The sequence below is a fragment of the Folsomia candida genome, unplaced genomic scaffold, assembly GCF_002217175.1.
Source record: "Folsomia candida strain VU population unplaced genomic scaffold, ASM221717v1 Fcan01_Sc006, whole genome shotgun sequence".
Taxonomy (NCBI): domain Eukaryota; kingdom Metazoa; phylum Arthropoda; class Collembola; order Entomobryomorpha; family Isotomidae; genus Folsomia; species Folsomia candida.
This window is the reverse complement of record NW_019091198.1, coordinates 5,900,278-5,919,480: the sequence shown is the minus strand read 5'-3', so window position 1 is coordinate 5,919,480 and position 19,203 is coordinate 5,900,278. Positions and strand designations below refer to the sequence as shown.

The window sequence follows — 19,203 nt, the reverse complement described above, 5'->3', positions numbered from 1 at the left end:
GTTGTCTCGAGATTAGTGCAGTGCTGAGAAGTGGCGAATTTACGTATGTACGTACATAGGATGTGGACACCTTCACTTAAAAGATATGCACAGGTACTGCAGGCCAGAAGGAATTGGCGATGGTGGTTCTTACGTGTAATTTTCTTGTGCAGATATTGTTGTGCAAAGGGCAGTGTGTGAAGGGGCAAGTGCAAGTGCGACGACTCGCTTCGAGTGCCAAGTCACTTGCGACACACGCATCCAATCCAGAATTGCACCAACAATGCAACTTGGTAAAAAAGAAGTATATTGCAACATTTTTCCCATTATCGCCATTCTCTATCTTATCTTCCCCACTACAACAGCACTTACGACTGCAATTCTCAACACTACGTGAACTTTACCTGCATTCATAACAAATAAATAAATAAAGACCAACTTCTCATATTATTTAATGAAACGATAGCTGACACATTCTCATTTTTCGCGTCGCTTGATTATGCGCTGGTGGACTCGTACCATTATCATTGTTTTTGTTATTTTTGTTTTACGGTTTCTTTACTACTTGCACTTACTACTACTAAATAAATATGTTAGTGAGTGATACTACTCCTGGTTGTATGACGGATCAAATTCCGCTTCAACAGGACACCTCTACGTATGCAATATGCATTCGGAAATTTTTTTTTGTATGTGTAGTTCTTCCTTTCATTTGCGAAATATGAAACACTTCAATAATTGACCACAATAAACAGCAGATGCAATTCAATAATAAAAATAAAGGGCATGTTGCTGAAAGCTTGCCAAATCTAGAGTTACAAATCGAACAATGACACGAGTTTCCAAGGTTCAGATTTCATTAGAGCAAATTTTAAATCTATGTAACCATTCTAATCTCGTTGGGAATGAGTTGGACGCCAGTCTGTGGGCAATAATAATGAGTTTGGAAAATGAGGAATTACTTTAATGCACATTCCTCCACTGATACGAGGGAAAGCTGCCATTGAATCGGGAATAAAATGATGATAACGGAGAATACGATGGATTTTTGATCCTTCAATTATAAGAAGAAGCCAATACGAGAATTGGGTCTAGTCCGTATCCGTTGAACGTGAAGGGGTTCAAATGAATCTAGGCGATATAAACGAAGAGAATTGCAGATATTTGGTTCAAACATAAATAAATTCCAATAGTCTTCTCCTTGCTACCAACACCTACGTTTCCATTCATTCCTGATCGAAGGGAAATTTTTCCGCATTAGATTCGACCCATATCACTTAAATCGGAAATAGGAACGAGACTGATTGAAACTCTTTCATGTTTACTTGGTGCCTTGATGTCGTCTTATCACTATCGGAAAAATAAATTCTTATCACTTTTTCTATGACCACCACATGTAAGTACGTACGTATTTACATGCATTTGGTCACAAAAATGACATAGTAATCCTTGTTGGAATTTAATATTTAATTAGTGACCTTAACTGACCATCTAGTCACAAGAATGAGTCATAATATTGCCAAACAAAATTAATATCTCAACGTCAACTTGTCAAACTAACCCTTCCCTCGGTATTCTTCACCCTTCTTCTTTTGTGGACATTGGTCACCACCACGCATTGTCATTATATGAAGAGATAAATATTAATGTAAACCGAGTCATTGGGCGAGAGCATCGGAATTTTTAAGTAGACTTTTGCATTCCCTGTCCGTTTTGACGAATGGTCGTGTATGTGTGCAAGGGGGTTTTGGGTGCTAAATTTATGAGACGTCGAATGTGGCAGCGGAGAAGACGGAGAGAATTTGGGTGTCAAGTTACCCTCGGGGGTGGAAAAGGGTAATGTGATCGAAGCAAGGGTCATTTAGGCAATAATTTGTTCCTCTGTCGGCATCCATCCTAAAAAACCTGGACATTTTTTAGCTCTTCTTCTTCGATCAGGACTGACACACATGTGTGTGTGACAGTGCATCTGTGACAACTGTCCCCAATTATTAACATGCCAGGACAAGGAGACAAGTCAACCCAACTGAAGATGACTTTTCGAACTGCCGAATTCCAATCCAGTTTAGTTTTTAACCACTGCATCCACTCGATTTTCGTATATTAAGGTATCTACCAACGTAGTAGTCAACCCTCTCTCGACCGATGCAGTTACATGTACTTTGCTCCCAAGAAAAAAAAATCTTGCATATTTAGCTTATCCTTCTTCGATGATGTATTTTAAACCTTCCGTAAAAAATACTTGCAACTATGTATATATTTAAATACTGGTGCTTGGTCTCCACAAATACGTACGTACACAGAAGAGGTGGAGGATACAGGGAAGGAAACAAAGTGTCAATTCATGATGCAAGATTATCTCAGAAGGAAAATATTGGAAAAAAATGTAAACAATAAGAGGAAATGAGTGTAAATATTACAATTGCAAATATCTCTAAGGATGACGATAACTAATTGGATAAGCACAAGGTCCAAGGAATTTCCATCCACACACTCTTAGAAATATTATATATTGCATTAAAATTTAGAAATTAGTCTCGTTTCAATTCGGAAATCAGGGACGCAAACGTCCATCACCCAACCTGGGTGACATGAGGCAAAACAAACACGAGAGTGGAATGGCCTTCCTCTTTTCTTTATTCTTCCAGCTCATACAGATCTGTATTTCTTTCAACATTTCTTTCAAGCGAGTTTAAACTTTGGCCTGTAACCATCACCCAATTCTGAGAATCCTTGCCACTTAAAGAGAAGGAAGAAGACGACGACCAAGCAGCAGAATAAATCGTCAGTGTGTGCAGATATATTTATATGCATAAAAAAAACAGTTTTACATTTCAGATCCACTCACTCACTTCCATGTCTCTAATTAAATCGAGAATGAATCAAGCAGAGAATGCAATGACACGCAGCCACATTTTTTAGTGCAGAGAGCAAAGGTGGGAAAGTTGGGATGATTTGATGAAAGTGTGAAACCAAATGGGAATCATCATCTCAATAGGTGAAAAAGGTGGGACTCTTTTTCTTCATCTCGCTACAGTAGTTTTTTTTTACCGCCCGTTTTTTTATCCGGGACCCTAATTGCAATAAGAGCAGGGAATGCTCTCCGTTTAATTTGCGTGCATTTTTTAAATCCTTTTTTTTGTATCAATTAATGAAAGTGGAGTCAATCGTCGTCGGATGTGAAAAGGAGACGAGGGAGAGAGTCACACAGCAGCAGAAAGGGAAATGGAAGGGTTCTCCGGACGAAAGGGGACTTACGACGAGCTGGATTAAAACAGAGAATACTTGCTTTTTATGCTAATTTCTCCAAAGACATTTGCATCTCGATTGGATCCTGAACCTTTAGGACGCACCTCGACTCAACTGGTGGCCTTTTTGCCTCAATACAAGAAATGAAGGGCTGTTCCACTCAAGTCTCAATTTTCCCTCCTCTTATTATCATGATTGTCGTCATGTTATATTTATTTCGACATTGCGTCACTGTCAAAAGGGGCAACAGCTTTTCAACTGGAATCGAGACTCTCAACAGTCAAAAAAGACTATATTTTATACGTCTAAAAATGGTTAATTGTTTTAAAAGTCAGTCTCATCTACATATAAACTATAATAACACGGCTGGCCGTTGTTTTGTTTTCGAGGGATGCATAATGATAGTATGTCGCAACAATTGAAGATTCAAAATCAATGTTAAACAATTAACAAGACCTCAGATTCTTGCCAATGTATGTATCTCGACTATGTATGTATGCACGTTATCTTCTTTACTCTTGCTCAAAACATGCCTTTTATTTTTGCAACTTGTAATTATATATGACTGCAATGAGCGTAATCAATACTTGGTGCAACGCAACGGAATAACGTGGTCGACTCGTGAGTGACAGAGTCAACAGACCACTAATCAAATTATGCATCGCTGACTATAACAACTGAACTGAAGCAATGGGGTGTGTGGGGTATACAATTACTTGCTCACTTACAATGGCAAGATCAGCACTAATTCATTTAGAATTCGCAAAGACTAAAGATAAGTGTGTAAGCAAAGAAGGAATGATATGCATGCACGAGTTCTCCGTCTACTTAATAAAGAGTGCCAATACTTGTGTATTCGTGGGAGACTGTCGTTATGTACATTTACACAGCTTTAACACCACACCACAACATCAACTTGGTGTAAAGTTGGGACGAGCAATTAATTTCGAATAATGCAACACTATACACCAGACAATAATAAAACATCACCAAAGAGCGGAATAGCCCCTAGCTTCGCACTCTTTTACTCCTATCACCCAAAAGTCTTGAGCTTCACACATCAATATTTCACAATTTGCATTCACCAACGACGTAACTTGGGTTTTGGTAGGGTTTTTAATAAGTCACAGTCTGCATTCTTCGTGCAGTAGGAGTGGGAATAAAATTGACAAAAAGACATTTCACACATTTTGGGGTATTTAAATACGACTATTTCTAAAGTGTCGTTTCAAAGTTCAAAGCTATTGTTTTGAGATTAGGCGAAACAAATTGAAAAAAGGCGATTACGTCTCTTGTCTCTGCTTTGATGAAAATGAGGGACAGAAATTCAATGTTTCTAAATACTCACTATATATGTATGCTGGGGAGGAATGTATGTTTGTTCCTTCCCTAATAATTTGTGGTTGCGTACAGATCAAAGAACAGCAAATTGGAGATTACACATTGCGAGGAAAAAGTGCAAGTGAAGTGAACATTGACAAAGACTTTCCGCTTACAACTTATTTATTAGCAAACAAGAATTTGCACACAAGAAGAATGCAGAATCCACAGGATTACGTCACGGTGTAAAACCAACGCAATATGTATGTGCATATCTATAAGATACGAGCATGATGAGAATTGATCCAACGTAAAGTTAAGGTAACCATTAAAAACATTAGAGACGGATTGGCACTCGTCCATTGAGAGTAAACTCGTTTGACCACCACGACCAAGAAGGCGAGAATTGCGAAGGATTGAATTGCACTCACAATTCTTATTCGCATCGTTTGTTGCATACTCGCCGTATTTGCGAAATACTTTCCCAACAAGGTTAAGCTATTCCTTTAAGCAGCAGGAGCAGCAGCTGTAATCAAGTCTAACGATAAGTGTACGTACGTATGTAACACTGCTACCAACCAACTCATCTAATTTTGTTTATCCGTTTAATTTAAATTTATGAAATGCAATGGGAGGAAGCTCGCCAATTAAAGGATTGTGCGACCAGAATCCCTGGGCGGCTGAGTGAAAAATTGTCTTGCATCAACTAAACAAAAACGCTCGTTGTTTCCTCTTCTTTATCATTTGAAACTGACAAATCATTCCACATTATTATTATTATTAGTATTGAGACATTAGTTTGGTTCTTCCACCACCACCACCACCGTCGTCCAATAATATTTTATTGTGCATGTCTTTTCGAGAGCCACTACTACCACAGATACTGGGACGGTAAGAAGTTTTTAAAAAAGTATAAGGAGCGGTTACGTAAGTCATCATCATAAAATTACGCATAAACTCGACACTCATTCCTCGACAGACAAAGTGGGTCCATTGTATTCCACTCTGACGAGTAGACTTTGCAATTTTTTGCTACTCCCAAGAACAAATCGTTGTGTAGAGGAAAGAAGAGTATTTTTTTCTTCTCATTTTGAGAGCACTTGCCTCTGCCTGCCGTGGAGTTACAAATCCATATTTGCACATGAAAGATGGAACGATCGTTTTTTGCAGCAATTACAGAAGACGTGAACAAAGTATAAGACAGCAGCCCTCGACTAAAGAAGATTGTATGCATGCATACACACTCTCGGGAAGGATGGGGATTTACTTAGCGTGGCGTTGTTTGAGATCATCCACCACAAATGAGCACATGTGTGTGTACACCGAACAAGCACTGGTTTACTAGGGACGACGCCAAGTCAGTGTGTATTTACATTTTAGCACCCTAAAAAGATGGATGAGCCGCTTCCAGAGATTGCGAAAAAGGAAAGGGCTGACCTTCTACTGGGCTATTGACAGTAAAAGTGAGTGGGGACCACCACCATCATCACCATCATCACTTCCACCCATTAACTTTACGCTACATATTACACCACATTACTACACTACACTTCCCTGAGTCTGTAACAACCATCGCGTTGCAAATTATTCTCACAACGAACGAACCAACCAACACTATTATCCCTGCAATCTCATATCACACCACTGCTCGCACGGACGTGGATACATATTGTAGCAAAGTTTTGGCGAAAAACGCGACGTGCACGAGCAGAGCGACTGTTGGGTTATATACATGTAGATAAATAAATAAATAAATACGCTTGATGTTGATAATTGGTTCGACATAATGATTTTGGTCTCGATAAGGTAACGTCGTCTGTGCGCGGATTTGGATTTGTCTCATATAAACGTGACCATTAAGAGGAATAAAAGCATCTAAGAATGGAGCCTGGGTGTTCCCGATATAAGTTTTATTATACGTAAAAAAATAAAAATGAGTGATGATACTATTCATAATTAAGTATTAAGATGCATACTCATCGGAAAACTTGGACAAGATTGGGATGTTTAAACTTTCAGTTTATATTATTCATAAAATAGATTCGTATTTACTTCCACATCTTTCCGATGTTATAAAAGAGTATAAAAAAATCTTGGACATGATTAATAACTAGTCGTATATGTATAATGTACATACATATGTGCACACCTCGAGAGGAGTGTATATGGACATGCATACATATTAAGAAGAAGGATGAATTTTTGCACATAGCTCAAAAGTAGCAAGTGAATTGCCATACATATGCAAATCTTCTTTTCTTTTCCTACATCTCAAAGTGAACCACCCAACGGTTGCTGAGCGCAGAGCTGGATGTTGGTATTAGATACTTGTACCTGTTTTGATTCACAAAAATGCTGAGCACCGTAAACTCAGACAAGTTAACCATCATCATCATCATCATTTGCACAAAGTAACAATGAAGATGGCTCGATATAATTATATGCAGACGAGGCTGACTTAGCCTTGAACTTGGTCAAGAACTCGAAAGCTGGAAGCCTCGTCTTCAACTTTGTGAATATTGCTGCCAGCTGGACATCGACAAGACAACCATCAATTGCTTCTTTAACATATCGATACACAAAGAGAATTTAACTGGATAAAAAATCAGCAACCACTTATTCTCCGCTAATATGGCCAACCGTTCTGGCAGGTCTTCCCATTAATTTGCGAGAACGGGGTGGATCAACCTACCACAATCTCTCATCTTTGCAGCAGCCTTTGTATGCGGTTCGAACCAATAAGGAGTGCTATTGATGGCTCGAGAGGATAAGAAAGTTCCCATGTCGGACAATACGCAAGTGATTTTACAATGTATCGAAACTGAGCTTCATACATTCTGATGAGAAGTTGAAGAGAGTTTCATGAATTACCACTTTCCACGTAGACTACTACACATTCCGAAATACCGTTTTTGCAAAACAACTCTATGCATGTATTTACTTTTTCTGCTGAATGTATAATCTCGCAAAATCTTATGACATTGCAGGAAAATTACGACATGACAAGAAAGTAATTGACGGCAATAACAATTTTAATGGCAGAGACCGATTTGCCATTGATCTATTTAAGTGGTTGGTATGGATGGACTAATATTATGCACATATCGAAATGTGCATACTCAGTGTCTTGGACGTGGAAAAGAGGGTGAGAAGCGACGCTTGTGCAAAATCCGTCCCATTTATTTATTTCTGCCTTGTTTGCTTACAAAGGGGTGTCGCAACCGGGTGAGAAATGGACCAAATGGCGAAGGATCAACAGGCAGCACTTGAGGAGGAGATGAGCGTGGTGGCGTAAGGAACTTCCGCCCAGGTTGGAGGAGGGGTGCCTTCGATAAGATCGCTGCTGCTGCTCATCGTCGTTGTCGTTGCCGTGAGAAAATTCATTTCCTCTCCCACCAAGGAGTGAGCACTTTTCTACACGGTGCTGCTTGCTCAATCATGAACAACAAACATACACTAATCTTTTTCTAACCTGTTCGTAAACAAAGTAAACGAATCGTAAGTATGCAGACAAAAATCGCTTCATAATATGTTTCCCCATTTTCCAGCAGGCACGTATTTGCCCTCTTCTCATGCTTTCCCCATCTATCTATCTATTACAATCTTATAAAAATAGCATATCCCGTGTAACCGAACAACTGCCAAGTAGCAACCGCAAGAAAATCCTACTGGAGCAAAAACATTATAGCAATCTCTGCGTCGTTTCATGTTTCCTGCGTACAAGCAAAAGTGTCGTACAGTCAAAACTACTGTACGAAATCATCAAGAAATAAGTCTAAGAGAGTCATGCCAGACCTCCTTCAAAATGTCCTTGATACACAAGTTTGGAAATTAAAACAAGACATGATCAACCCAATGTAAGCCAGAGAAATTGGCAAGTTAATTACAAACTGTTTCAAGAACTTTAATATGCGTCCCTGCACACATATATATTCCATAATTGTTCAAAGCTCAAGGCGCAAAGTAACATTGTTCAAAGTTTGGCACATCAATAAAATCCTGATACACCAACCGCCAAGCGATACCAAACTTCTACATACGCGTATAGCGAAAATGTATTAGAATTTGACAACTTTAAAGGGAAAGGTTAACTAGAACAGCCCAGTTTTCTGGAATTGTGCACGTAACTAAGGATAAGAGTCTATATAGCCGCCCAGCATAATAACTGTGAGGACTGAGTAAATAACTGATGAGAAAAGTTAATACATGGCTTTTGTACATGCTGGAAAAATGAAGTAGGGTTTAAATTTATCGGGAATATCATCTATCGACGACAAGCCAACGCACACATTCCAGTTGAAATTGTAGTCTCAAACTTTTGAATCAAGGACACTGAGTCAAAGCCAATGTCATTTTCATTGACATGCGATGCAATTCCAACTCTGACTGAATGAAGCTTCAGTTTTAAATATTCATAAATTAATATGGTAAACCCAGGTGTAGCCGAGTTTTTGTGCGGTTCGTGAATTTTTAAGATTGGCAACCACATACGGACGGATTGCCAAATAAGCTAAATAAGGCAAAACTTTTGGGGTAGGTCCGTATTGGCCACTGCATATTATTGATTACTTTTTTTGGAGAAACTCCAATAACCCAGTGAGCATCAAAAGCCCAACATTTGTATTATAGCATTCACCACCGTGCAGCTCTAGCAAAGGGCATTTGTTGATTTGCTCGCATTCCAACAGATAAATATGACCGGTACTTTGGGGAATGTGGATGGCATAAAAAATTCACCAAATTTAGCCCACGTCCGCGAATAAATTTAATCCGACTACAACGGACAGTCCGAAATGTGGTTGGTCCAAAATTTAGCAAATTCTTCCCAACTTTGGTAGAAACTTGAGTAAAAATAATTAAATAAAAGAATACCTGACCCTGAGCAGGAAGAAGTGCAATTTAAATATTTAGTTGCTATCGATCCATGTTGCACGGATCGTGAACACGCCCCACGGAGTCTTTAAACCTATTTCCTTCCCATGCAGGAGAACTTCTGAGTGTGTATGTAACATATAACGAGCCATAAAATAAGTTGTGTATAAAGTAATGATGTTTCCATTTGGGAGAGAGAACTGAGGAATTGTACGAGAAATGTGGCGTGAAGAGTCATTAATTCCGGTAATTGGGATAAATATAGCTCGGACTAGGAAACCATCAGTGACCGCACAGCACAGCGTAAATTGACCGAATCCTATTATTTGCATCAACCGTGTCCAACCTTCACACCGCTCACTCGCATTTGCTGAATGCACATCCTTTCTCTCGCTCTCATCATTTCCAATTCCTTAACTTATGCATTCTTCATTTTCTTACTAAGCGCCTCGTTTAAGGAAATTTAAAATATATTCGAAGAAACTTTGTCAATTTTTCTTAAGCCATAAACTTTGAGAATATTGGGGTAGGAGTTGCAGGACGTTGTGCGCATAACGATTAAGGCATCTGTTTCAGGCATAATCCACCAATACAATGTCCGTGTTGGAGGAAACGGGAGCAGAATTAATGATTGTGACTCTGTTGACGTAAGGTCACTTTACCATGAGATGCAATCCATCCACTGGACCATTATCTTGCAACTTTCGCATGTTCTCGTCACATTTTAAATCGTGGATACAAGTATTTACTACGAAACAATGTAGTCGCATCGTGGACCCCGACACGGAGGAATTTGGAGGATGATAATTGACAAGTGACAAATGGAGAAAAGTCTCCTAGTCACCCATCAGCGAGACGATCCATTACCCGCTCCTCCTGACCTGTCAACCTCACCACCATAAGGGCTCTCTCTCTCCTAAGCATATATGCACAAGTCTCCCTCCCATCAGCCTCTCCCAACCTCACCCAACAACCTCAACGGTACAATACGTACTCATTAAAAATTGCAGACGGCATATATACATAATAAACACCATTTTGGCAGCAGGGCAAACATAAGCTTCCACCACAAAGTTATGTAACATTGGGGAAGAATGCGGATTCTCTCCGAGTCATCTATAATTTGGAGTCTGGAGTAGTATGACTTCACATCCAAGGGTATGGATACACTCGTTCGCTGCTAAAACAGAAGGATTCCCACAGAATCGCGTACGTGCCAAAGGGATCGAGAACGAGAGAGAGAAAGAGAGGAGAAGAAGTTGCACAGAATCGTAATGTCCCAGAGGTTGCATAACTCGCTATTTGGAGGAGGAAGGCATTTCCTTTTCGATGAGTGCGAATGCGATGAGAGATCCTCACGTTCCTCTGTCCGAGAAAAGCATCGGACCAGAAGAAAAATGTGATGAGGTCATAAACAAGATTGAGTAATTAAACCTTATTTATGTACACGGTTGTTCCTCTGGAGACGACAGCATTCTGTACGGATGGATGTGAAAGACGGTCCGGGTTTGACCGGAAATGCCCTTGAGTTTGGAGAGAGAGTGAGAGAGAGAGGGAGAGAGAGAGGAGAGAGAGAGAGAGATACGATTGACGTCAACGGAGAGGTGGTCGATACTTGGCTTTGCCGGAGTCACCTTGAACGGAACGAGCGTAGCGACGAGGGTTGAAAATCCCCGAAATACCGACTTCACAAGGCGTCGGAGTTACGAGGACGCTCCATTACCTTTCTCTACTTTCTTATCGATCCCTTCTCCCGGTTCAAGGCCGGAACCGCTATTTCCGTGATTTTCGCCAAACTCCGCTCTCCTCTACCTACGACTTCTTCGTCTTCGTCGTCGTCTCTACATCTCTCATCATCACCAACCATTTTGGCCGAGGAATCCACATAATTTTACGAGCATGTCATGTCATGTGAAACCCACCAGCTATATGTTCCTCCATCCTTTTCAAGGATACCAAGAGAAAGAGATGCACCATCTTTTCTCTCTCTCTCTCTCCATCCAGATCTCTCACACTCTTCGTGTTGAACAAACTCACTTATTTTTCCTAATTGTATCAGAACTACATTAGTTCGAGAGAGAAAGGGCTGGAGACAATGCACACATGTCCTAATCGAAAACTTCACTTTCCCTCTGCTCACCTTGAACATGAAATAAATAGTGGCGTACAATGTTCTTGTTTCATATGTGTGCGGAACAATACAGCAGTTTGACAGCTGCCTACTTCATATTTGAGCAGAAGAGAAAATGACAGGTTCTTTTCACCCTTAATTAATCTCATGCGCAGTTGATGGTGTACCTTGATATTTTCTCCCTTAATGCATTTCAATACACGAAATCCCGATGACAACTGGGTAAGGTCAAGAGTGAGTCCATTATATATTCGCATAGTTTATTGATGCATGCAGACCTTACTTTCTATATTCGCATAGTTTAAAAAACGGTCGTTGTCGATTATTAATAATAAATGAGCCATGCAATTATTATTCATTATCTTTCCCTGACCTACACGCTACTTTGTCTGTGTGCCTTGTAATGGACGGGGGCAAATCCTACTGAAAAATTAATTTCATCCTGGAAGGTTATGAAATGACAGGGCTCTGCTGGCTACGTATTTACATTTTCCAACAACTGCCTCGAGTAAGACAAACATGCATAATTTACGGGTTTACTCGTGAAAATGAAGTGTTTATAAAGAGCTTATAGACATTTCCTTCCGTAACTCATTTAATCTGTTAAACATTCCATGTTAAATTGCTACATGAATATTACTCGTATTTACTGCGGAAACATTAGCATTTGGTAAACACGACGGAGAAAGTAATTTGCTCATTAATACCGTGCTGGTAACAAGTTTCCTGAAAAGAAGAGGGAAATTTTTGTTTGTAATTTTTCAAAATATTAATTATGTATGGGTCTTGTTCTGGTGATAATGGAGTAGGAAACAGTAAAGAACTTCCATCGAGTTATTATTTATGTCTCTCTCAAAAAGGGGTTCAGAGAAATTACGAGGATGAGACAAATCCTAAATACAGAAACAAATCACAGTTTAATAAACATCAGAATAAAGCAGTAGGTATTAGTCACATGAATCACACGAATCCATACCAGACCACAAAATGTGGTGACGCGGTGGTATTATTATTATTATTCTAGTACTACAGTTTACTCTATTTGGCGTAAAGAGACCAAATAAAAAGAGGTATGCTAGAATTTCATAGTGAAACCAATACCTCACAAAACTGGCAGCGCGGATTTATGTATACATGAAAGTAAGCCTGGAATCTTTTGAACTTTGCTGGAGACATGTTTACAAAGAGAGAGACTCGTCATGGACAGAGAGAGAGACTTATTATTGAACGTATCGTATCCAACCGCAGTATTTTGGGTCAGATAACTCAAATACTTTTACATAATTGGGTAAGGTGCTGTCGTCTGTTTTGTTTAGGTTTCGCCTCTACTAGACGGAGGGAGACCATCGTAGAAAGAGTTCCTTGTTTCACGATGTGTGTAAAGCCTGTGGGTCGGACTACCTCAACATGTAAGACGAGGAACAATTAACAATGGGTGCAGTAAACGCTTGAACAAGATCAATTAGTTCGGTAGTCCGACCCTCCAAGTCTTAGTAGTCAAAACATTGGCTGGAGGAACTGACCAGCATTATGCAACACTGGCTGAGATTGTAAACAACGCAAACGGGGAGCTATTAACTTTAACCACTGGCTATGTAAGTACGTGCACACATATGAGGACGCCAACGCATATGCCCTTTAAGACCCACATCTTATAAAATGCGAGATATTTCGACCAGCTCAACTTCCACTCCGTATATTAAGAATTCTTCTTGAGGTCAAAATATATTACGTATTGTACGTTCATCTCTTTGCCCATAGTTCAAGTATCATCTATCTATTTTTCTATTTTAGTTCTTCTCCAGTGCAACTTTCAAATCCCGCACGTCTGACGCTTCTTCTTACATCACCAACTTTATTTATCTGTCTGTGGTTGAAATGGCATATGCCTTTTATTCCAGAAGCAAAAGAGTTGCAGATAAGTAAAGTCCTTTGAGGAGTTTTCCTAAAGAAGATGAATTGCTGAATTGTGGAGAGTGGTGAAGAGACCAAAGCAAAGCTAAATTCGTGTACAACGGGACCATATCGCCGTCTTGAGAGAGATGATCGCTTTTAAGGAATCAGTGCCCCACATGGACAATGATTTGTCTCGTAAAAAACCTCATGATGAGCACACATGTTGCTTTCCCACAATGCGGGTAGTGATCATCTCTTCTCGGTTGTCAGTGTGTGACGCCAAACATAAAGCACGATGCCAAAACAGAAATTCTGATTTCCATGGACAGAAAGTTTGAAACTGGGAAGCCATTCTCAACTAGAAGTACTTGTATTTTGTAAACTAGTGTTGATAAGGTTTAAACTTTGTTCAACTTTGACTCAGTGGACCAACTCTGTTTTTTAACCAGTGACGAAAACTATGGGTGACCTGCTTAGAGCCGAAGGAGGAAAAGGAAGGGTTAAAGCAGAAGACGTTGTTGGAGTGAAACCTAATCCTGGAAGTGAATGTTGTGTCACATCTCAACCTCATCTGCTCCTTTTTTTAATGGGCTCATCTTTTTCCCGATCCGGTTTCAACTCTGAGCTTTTCACTTTTTACTTTACCAATACAAACAAATTCATATCGTCCAGAGCAGATAATGTGCAGCAGCAGAAAACAGAGAGCCCTCTGCTCATTTAATTTACAATGCGGTTCGTGATACTCAATCTTTTTACTTTTCCATACTCTGAATAGAACAACCAAAGATAAGAAAGACACTGACCCCCATCACCAGACACGAAATCTGGCCGCAACGTAAAACCACAAATACCAAACGCTTTCATTTCATCATTATTTCAATATGAAACTTACAAACACGGGGTCCTCGTAGAGCTTAAAAACCGATGATGATGATGGGAAAGTAAATGGTTGTGGTGTGGCGGCAGTGTCACAAATGGTGGATATTGAGTACTAATTACGTTGCGGAGGACATTCTCGGTTTCAACAATACCATCAAGGTTGTTCCTGACAAGACATAAATTCAGCAGTAGTAGAGTAGGAATCGGAGTATGTAGTATATCGTTTCAGAGCAGTTTTGTGTAGCGTAACCGTTTTAATCACGTAAAGAGAGCCACGTCCAAATTGTATTTTACAATGTGACCATGAATCGGTTAAAGTGGCAGTTTCATTGGGACATGAATATTGCATAGAAGAAGACGCAGAGTTCGAGCTTCTTTACTATCTTTTGGTTTCATTTTCATTTGGTCATCATGATAAGGAAATCTATATAGACCGCTCTCGTACAGTTCCCTTGATTGCAATTGACACTTTAATTCATGAGACACAAAGCGTAGCAGTTTGGGTTAATGGGTCTTCTTATTGGTTTTTAGTGAAGAATGTGTAAATAAAGGTGGGAAGAAAAATAAACCGAGGTCAAAAATTCAATCCACGCAGAATTCGCATTCTAGGTTGAGAAAAACGACCTTGATACCAATTCGTGTGACTCTGATACGTTTTTTTGGCACCGGGATGAACCACAATTTGTTTAATGTGTGACATGCGACGGGTTTCTCTGTCATTGCACTGCAGTGCTGTCACCTCTTCCACTATTAGCGGTTATTTATAATATGTAAATAGTAGATAAGCAATGGGTCATATACACACACATAAATACGTAGTTGTCGCATCATCATACGCCTTAGCTTTTTGGTATGGTATCCTTCATCTCAATAAGTTTCGAGAATCGGAAGCACAAATTCGGAACACTGATTTCCGTATCTTGTGCAAATCTTGTACAATATATCAAAATCTGTCAGAACGACAAACACGCGTTAATTCCATTGCGGACAAGTGCTCTGAAATAGTTTAGAGAGTCTCAAGTTGAGATTAGTTTAGTTTCGGGAATTCGGGAACCAAGAGCGAGTATCTGACAAGTACCGTATCTGACAAGTACCGTAGAAAATGAAATAAATGGGTCCCATGGCCCTGATTTCAGCAAATGCTCAACACCATTCCGCGTATCTAATCCGCCAAAGCAAATAGCAAGGTAAGCCTATAAATTTGCCCACCATTGCAGATGTTTGTTTCGGATGAATCTGACGCCAAGCCACTCAGGCTGAAAATAATGCTGGCATATAGAAAATCAAAAATAGCCCGGAAGGACTGTGCCACATACTGCATTGCTCCTGAAGCTGAGGCGAAATTGATTTAGTGCTGTGTCGACCCAAGTGATCACTACGGATTTTGCTGCTGCTGTTAACTAAACTAACACGCCTAGTGTTGCCGAGTCTCGAAACATGTTTGCGGTAGGTAATAGAGACGCTGTTGACCTGGAATATTTATTTATTTACTGCGGAACACGTTCTTCTTATTACGAGCTCAACTCCATCCTCGCCAACACCACCAGTGGCAAAATGTCTCGCTATAAAACTCATGCCCCTTGCACCCAAACGACTTTCACACTCTGCAAACTTTTCCTCCATCAACACTTTTCTTCTTTCCCAAGACTTTTATGCAATGCAGTTGCAAAATTTAGACGACGCCGTTTTATTCGACGACGTCAAAACCTTGGAGGAGGCCCAAATCGGATTTCTCATAAATGGGCAAAATACCTTCCAGTATATATAATCCCTTGGGCGCAGAGTATGCAAAATCGGATTTAAAAACTGGACAGCCTCAATAAAGGATTACAGCGGGTATGGAGATGACGACCTATCCCATCGAATTTGATTTGGTCATTCAATGTCATTGTGATGCAAATGCGAATTTACCCGAAAGTGAATTTTCCGCGAGATGAGAATTTATGCCAAAACCATGCTTCATTTTCAAATTAACTCCAGGTTGCCAGCAGGATTGCAGCATATGCACAGAGTCAGGTTACGTTAGCTCACACCACGTAGAAAGTATGGACCCTAACAGAAAGTGAGTAGAGGAATGAAGTAACTTTCTCACTTTGAAATAGGTAAATCTCAAACAAAGAAAACAAAAGTAGACTTCTCTCCACATGCTGGCAACGTGACAGGAGTAAACTTGAAAACGACGCATGGAATGAAAACCTAGAAAAGTGGGAGTATAATAGTAAATGACTAACCTTTAATTTCTGGGTGAGAGATTTGTCTGGGCTGCGGCTGCTGCTGCTGTTGTCCCATCTCGCATGCACCATGACGTCCCGTACAAACTTGTCCCATTGGAGCGGCCAGTTTTTCTGCAAGTCAATCAACCATTCATCATCATTCTCGTCCATCGTCAAAATCATTATGCCTGACCACCGGGCTTTTTTTCGCGTAACAAAAATACACGAGAATTTGTTTCGAACTTTTACACATCGTACGTACGTACAAACTTTCCGGTCATTGGCACAACCAGCTCGGCTCGAGTGTTATGCAACAACAACAAAACGCGGTCATTGTCATTACCATTAATGACCGTTTTAGAGTAATGGGCAAGCAGGGGGCCTTATTAGAGACGGGTGTAAAATAAATATTTGACTACAAAGTTTTGGGAGGCGACGGAAAGTCATTCCTTCCGAAATTTCATGCCTGGCACAAAAGCAGAGAGAGACGAGGACGCTTAGGTTTCGTAATAATCTCAATTTAGGCGCAGACGTGCTCGAGAATGCGTCTCTTTGCATTTGTCGTACACAGAGCACGGAGCAAGCAAGCAAGCAAGCAAGCAAGCAAGTCCGGCTGACGGACGGACGAATGGACGGAGATTCAATTTTAGAGTGAACAATTACTAACAGTCCTTGTTACGACACATTTCCTCTGGGCATAAACTAGCATAAGTTTTCGCCATTCCATCCTAAATTCATTATGTATGAGTGGAGTGAGAGGCCGATCAATTTCTGTGGGACACTCGGGGGACTGCATGAAGGAGGAATATAATAAAGAGAGAGAGGCCATAATACGGTGGATGAAGTTAAGAAACGGAAAGGGAACTGCGCCGCCGGATGAGAAAGTCGATGGACTGGGTCGTGTGAGAAGAAAGTTGTGCAAGACCAGAGAAGCGAACGGGGAGGTATAAGCAGCAGAGACCAATGGCGTCCCTGACCTGTCCCAACCCTACCCCAACGAAACGACTCCCTATTTGCAAGATGGAAGCCGTCACTTATGCAACCGGAATTAGGAGGGAAAGTTCATGAGCAGAATTCTGATGGGGGAGGCAGATTCCGTGATGGGAGAAAATGGGAGAGATGTCAAAAGAAAATACGCAGAAACGAGAAATAATATTCATGGCATATATAATGAATGATTAGCAACTGCTGCTACAGTCCGCTCTTTGATTTTCGGCTATAGGTACGTCCATAGGTATTGCATAAGACTAAAGAGAGAGACATAGATATAAAATGCTACGTATACGTATATCCTTGCCATGGCCCTTCCCAGTTCAAGTGGAGAATTTTAATAGCTATGGAGCTGAAACAAATAAGTCTCCCTGTCTGGATAAGATTCCGTGCTGCCTGACGCGCTCCTATATCTCCTCCTTCTTAACTTTCTTGTTAGTATGTATCAAGGAACTTTCATGTACTAACAAGCAACCATTTCCTCCGGATGAAGAAAATAAGCTCAAAAGTTGTTGGATTTAGATCTCAAACGAAAAGCAAACTTTGCAAACTTTCCACTCCACCGATACATCCCAACCAACTCCTGAGACCACCAACCTAAAAGTTTTTTTCTGCATCACCAGAGAAAATGTTGTCTACAATTTAGTCTGATAAAAAAATTGAATGACATAATAATGAGAATTTTCCATATTGTGTAGTTTTCTGCATGTAATAGGCAAGCGTCGGAGAACGTTTGGTCTGTGCACGATTGGATGGAGCAGCCCAAGGCCTCAAACTCCAAACTCCTCTCAACCCATCCGTCGGCGTCGTCCTCGTCGTCGTCGTCGCCGTAATGCTGCGGATTGTTGGAACAAGCAATTTTCCTGAGCGAGCATGTTCAACATTTAATGCAATGACATGAGAGCTTCTGTGAGAGGATTGGATGATGGGAGATGAAAAGGAGTCTATTTCTGTCCCCTACCTACCTCAAAGCTTTCATTCGCTGAAATTCTCATGGCCATGGAACTTTCTCCGCTCAAGGACAGTGGAAGGGCAGGAAAAACAGAGAGAGAGAGAGAGAAAGAGAAAGAGGAGAGAATCAGGGACGAATGGTTCGGTTGTTGAAACATGAACAAGTGGTGAAAGTTGAATTTTCTCCCAAGGCCATACTTATATACACATCAACGGTACATAAAGCACTTAACAAGCCTGAAGAGGGATCAAGAGGAGAGAAAGCAAAAGTATATGCGAGGAAAGGTCAGGGTTCACTTCTTTTGATCTTCCATTACTTTAATTCTCTCAGACTTGTTTCACATTAAGTTGGTGATGAAACACTCTAAGGCTTAAATCCAGACATGCTACTCTCAAATTTCTAACGCAGTGGACGGACGTCAAACTATTTCTATGGGAAGGATCGAGTGTACAGAATGTACGGCTAGATATCGGGTTCTTCTCCCCCGGTGGGATTTTCTACCTTATTAACCAACATCCCATGAACACAATTTCGTTTTAAAGTATATACACTGCTCTGTCTGCTACCTTGGATGGTGAAACACGAGAGAGAAAGCAAGGACGAGAGACAGGAGAGAATTTGACGCATAATAAACCAGAGAGAAAACAAAAGGGATTTGATTTGATGAAGGAGTGATGCTCTCCTTTGACAGTGTGTGTTCATAAAGTGTTCTTCTCCGATTC

General features: G+C 40.4%; 1 protein-coding gene across 2 annotated transcripts in view; it reads right to left on the bottom strand.

Annotated features, from left to right (window-relative positions):
• Positions 1-19,203, bottom strand: part of LOC110851528 (ecdysone-induced protein 74EF) — an 86,901-nt gene that overhangs the window by 29,363 nt on the left and 38,335 nt on the right. For both annotated transcript variants that reach the window (XM_022099343.2, XM_022099342.2), the window contains exon 4: positions 16,558-16,671. In XM_022099343.2, coding sequence (XP_021955035.1) covers positions 16,558-16,671 — 114 coding nt within the window. The remainder of the gene's footprint in view (positions 1-16,557; positions 16,672-19,203) is intronic.